This window comes from Cucurbita moschata, unplaced genomic scaffold, assembly GCF_002738365.1.
Source record: "Cucurbita moschata cultivar Rifu unplaced genomic scaffold, Cmos_1.0 Cmo_Scf00168, whole genome shotgun sequence".
Classification (NCBI taxonomy): Eukaryota; Viridiplantae; Streptophyta; class Magnoliopsida; order Cucurbitales; family Cucurbitaceae; genus Cucurbita; species Cucurbita moschata.
The window spans coordinates 47,317-50,564 of NW_019268684.1; the positions used below are offsets into that span (position 1 = coordinate 47,317).

General features: G+C 32.3%; 1 protein-coding gene across 1 annotated transcript; it reads right to left on the reverse strand.

Annotated features, from left to right (window-relative positions):
- Positions 1 to 1,967: 1,967 nt before the first annotated feature.
- Positions 1,968 to 2,417, reverse strand: LOC111440333 (S-protein homolog 1-like). The gene has a single exon (XM_023077500.1). The coding sequence runs from the start codon at positions 2,415 to 2,417 to the stop codon at positions 1,968 to 1,970; it is 450 nt and encodes a 149-aa protein (XP_022933268.1).
- Between the last annotated feature and the right edge of the window lie 831 nt (positions 2,418 to 3,248).

Sequence of the window (3,248 nt, forward strand, 5' to 3'; positions counted from 1 at the left end):
GGTGACACCAGCCTAAGCTAATCAGGTAAGTGGTCTTACTAATAGCATGGTTATATTTGATGCTGACATGTGTCCTGTGGTTCTGCACGTGTCATATATACTGATATGTGTGAATTGTTTATTGATCGATATGCTTATGATACGATATTGATATGTTATAATATGTGAATTGTATGATAATACTTATGGTACGATGTGTTTAATGATATGTTTGAGATATGATACGAGAAGGATGCATTGCACGTAATGTAATGATAGGAGTAAGATATGTTCATGAAATGTTAAGGTTAGGTTACGTATAGAAGTGCTATGGATATGAGAGATTGATAAAAACGATATGGTCACAATCGATTGATAAAAGAATATGGTNGGTCACAGAGGGGGTCGTTCCGGAGCGTTAGTCCCTTGTCGGTCTTTTAGAGTTCTTTGTCTGTTTTTCATATTTGGAGTTTTATGTATTTCATTTTACATTTGTAATTTCTTTTTATTAATTTAGAACAAAATTTTTCTCTATTTTGTTTTAATTAAATGGTATATTTACCTATTACTTTACTTTACTTTTNATACGTTCCTGTAACGATATGACTAAGGTACGTTCATGTAATGATATGACTGTGATAGGTAGGTATACGAATGTCAAGACTATGATAAATTAGAGAACAATATGACCATGAAGTGTTTACGATACGATATGATTATGATACAACATGTGAGTGACGTGTATATATATATATATATATATATTGTGATATGATATGAAAATGATATGAAATATGTTATGGTACGATAGGTATGAAATGTTACATCTTTCCATGTAAAGTTATTTGATGGATTATGTGATGTTCATCCATGTATATGTGATACATACATGAAGTATGTTCTTAAGGGAAGGAGAAAGGAAATAAAATAAATGTTATCTTATGAATAAAAGTCATGGGACCTCATGCATGCATGTATGTATGTCATGTGTATCAGAATACTTCCCCGTTATGTTATGCTAGTACGGATGCATACCTTCGATATTTATGTTCGACATGTTATCATGAAGACCTTTTCTTTTATGAGGGGTCCAGTGACGTGTGTTGCATTGTGTCCGACAAAGTCAGGCCTAAGGGGCACGTACACCAATCCCTCCGATGGGTCCACGTATGCGTACGTGGACCGTGTGTAGAAAAGTACCATGCATCCCACTTTGCAAAGAATTAAAAAAAGCCTAAGGTCATGTTAAGGTTTAAAAGATAGGTCACAGTCATATATTGTGTGTGATTGCATTACTAAACCAATAATATAACTTTATACGATATAAGGTGTTTGGCTCACTAGTTGTGTTTGTATATCCCAACTGATTTTTGCCTGTATAAAAAATTAAATATTATTTTGTATCTAATTTTGGTGGTGTTTATCTTCATTTAAATTTAATTTTATCGAATTTTTATGTTTTATTTTACTTTTCTGTTTGCTTTTTTCATATTTTTAGTTTTGGTACCAGATCCAAATTCTTGAAAATCCGACATCAAAGAAGATTGTGGAACTACAATATAATATGTGAAACTTTTAATAAGATATATGAAAATTAAAGGATTGTGCCTTCCATCCTATTTGAAAGTCGATGTGAAGATTGCAGTAACACGAGCCTTTAATCCCTATTTTAGATTTTCTTATTCTAAACTATCTCTAAGATTTGTCAGTAAAAATCATTATTTTTTTTAGTTTTGATTTAAAAAGGATATTACAATTTTAAAAACTTATATTCTCATATAAATTTAATTTTTTTTTTCATAATTTAAAATTTTGTAGAACAACAACACAGTTAATTATCAAATACATTTCCATACAAAAAAATAAAAGAAAATAAAGAAGAAAAAAAAGAAAAAGGAAACAACAACAGCAAGATTTTATGTGTTATCCCATTATTTTTCATTTGTTTCTCAAGGATAATTCCACCAAAAGGAGATAATAGAGCTTCTCTATCTTTTATAGGTCCACTTGTGAATCAATTCATCAACATTAGCAAGAAAGTTTCTCAAGTAAATTCCATCATCTTTAGCCGTCCAAATACAAGTTCCTACAGTTCCATGTTTGCACCTGTCACGGAGCCATAAGTGCTGCGATTCAGGCCAAAAGCTTTCAAAAGAGACATATGCATCTGGCGTCTCCATCTTGCACCAAAAGAGGGTTGTTCCCCAAAAGTTAACCTTGAAGTTCCATTGGTAATCATCTCCATGATTAAGCAAATGATGATACCCCAAGTCATCGTCTTTAGACTGACAATGCACAAGCAACCCAAGGTTGCTTAGCCCGTTAACCACATGAATGTAATATCTAGAAGGTCCCAGTGGTGGTAACGCGACCCTTGGAACCTGAGCCCCAACTAGAGCCACCGTGAAAAGAAAGAAAACGACAATATTCTTTATCATTTCCTAATCAACCTTTAGTTTAACTACCAATTTGTGTTGGACATGTGAATAAATATACATACTTATAGTACAGGCAAGAAACTATGTAAATGCATGCTATGGTGGTAGAAAAACTTAATCATTTAACTAATTTCAATTATGCAACACAATTTTATGGTTAATTTTGGGATAAATTTAGAGATTTATTAGATTTTCAATAACAAAATTCCTTGAATAGATAATAATAATATTTGATTTAAATTGTTATTATCCGAAGAATAATAAATATTTCATTGGTTTTTAAAACACTTTCATATATTGGACAACAATATGAATACTTTCAGTAGAAAATATAAAATAGAGAGAGCAATTCATAGATTACATATGGGATAGCACCCAAGTCCAACAAGGTATTAAATACCTGATTTATTTTTTCAAGTTGAACTTTCAAACCTTTTACGAGGGCCTTAGAAATTTTAAGGCGAGGTAGAACAGATAAGTTCAAAAAATTCTAGAACTATAGTTTCGAATAGGAATTGCGCAAGACTTCTTTCGCAAGAATTACTCAATGCATTTTGGGAGAACCATTCTGGGGTTTTGATTTCACCATGTCACACCCTGAATTTCTAGGAAAAATTTTGCCAATCAATGTGTAAAAAATAAGAGGGAAACCAAAATGTGTATTAATATATGCCAAATTCATGTAATGAGGGAACGGGGAATGAGATACACGATTCCCTAGGTCCATAATTCCTCTGGTACCTCTAAACTCTAGAGTACCCTCTCATCACGATTAAGCAACCTAATTGTAGTCTCTCATCGCATCCCTAACCTAGCAGGGAACCAATTGTT

Coding starts and splice junctions, on each gene's coding strand:
- LOC111440333 (XM_023077500.1), bottom strand. CDS start 2,417: ATGATAAAGAATATTGTCGTTTTCTTTCTTTTCACGGTGGCTCTAGTT.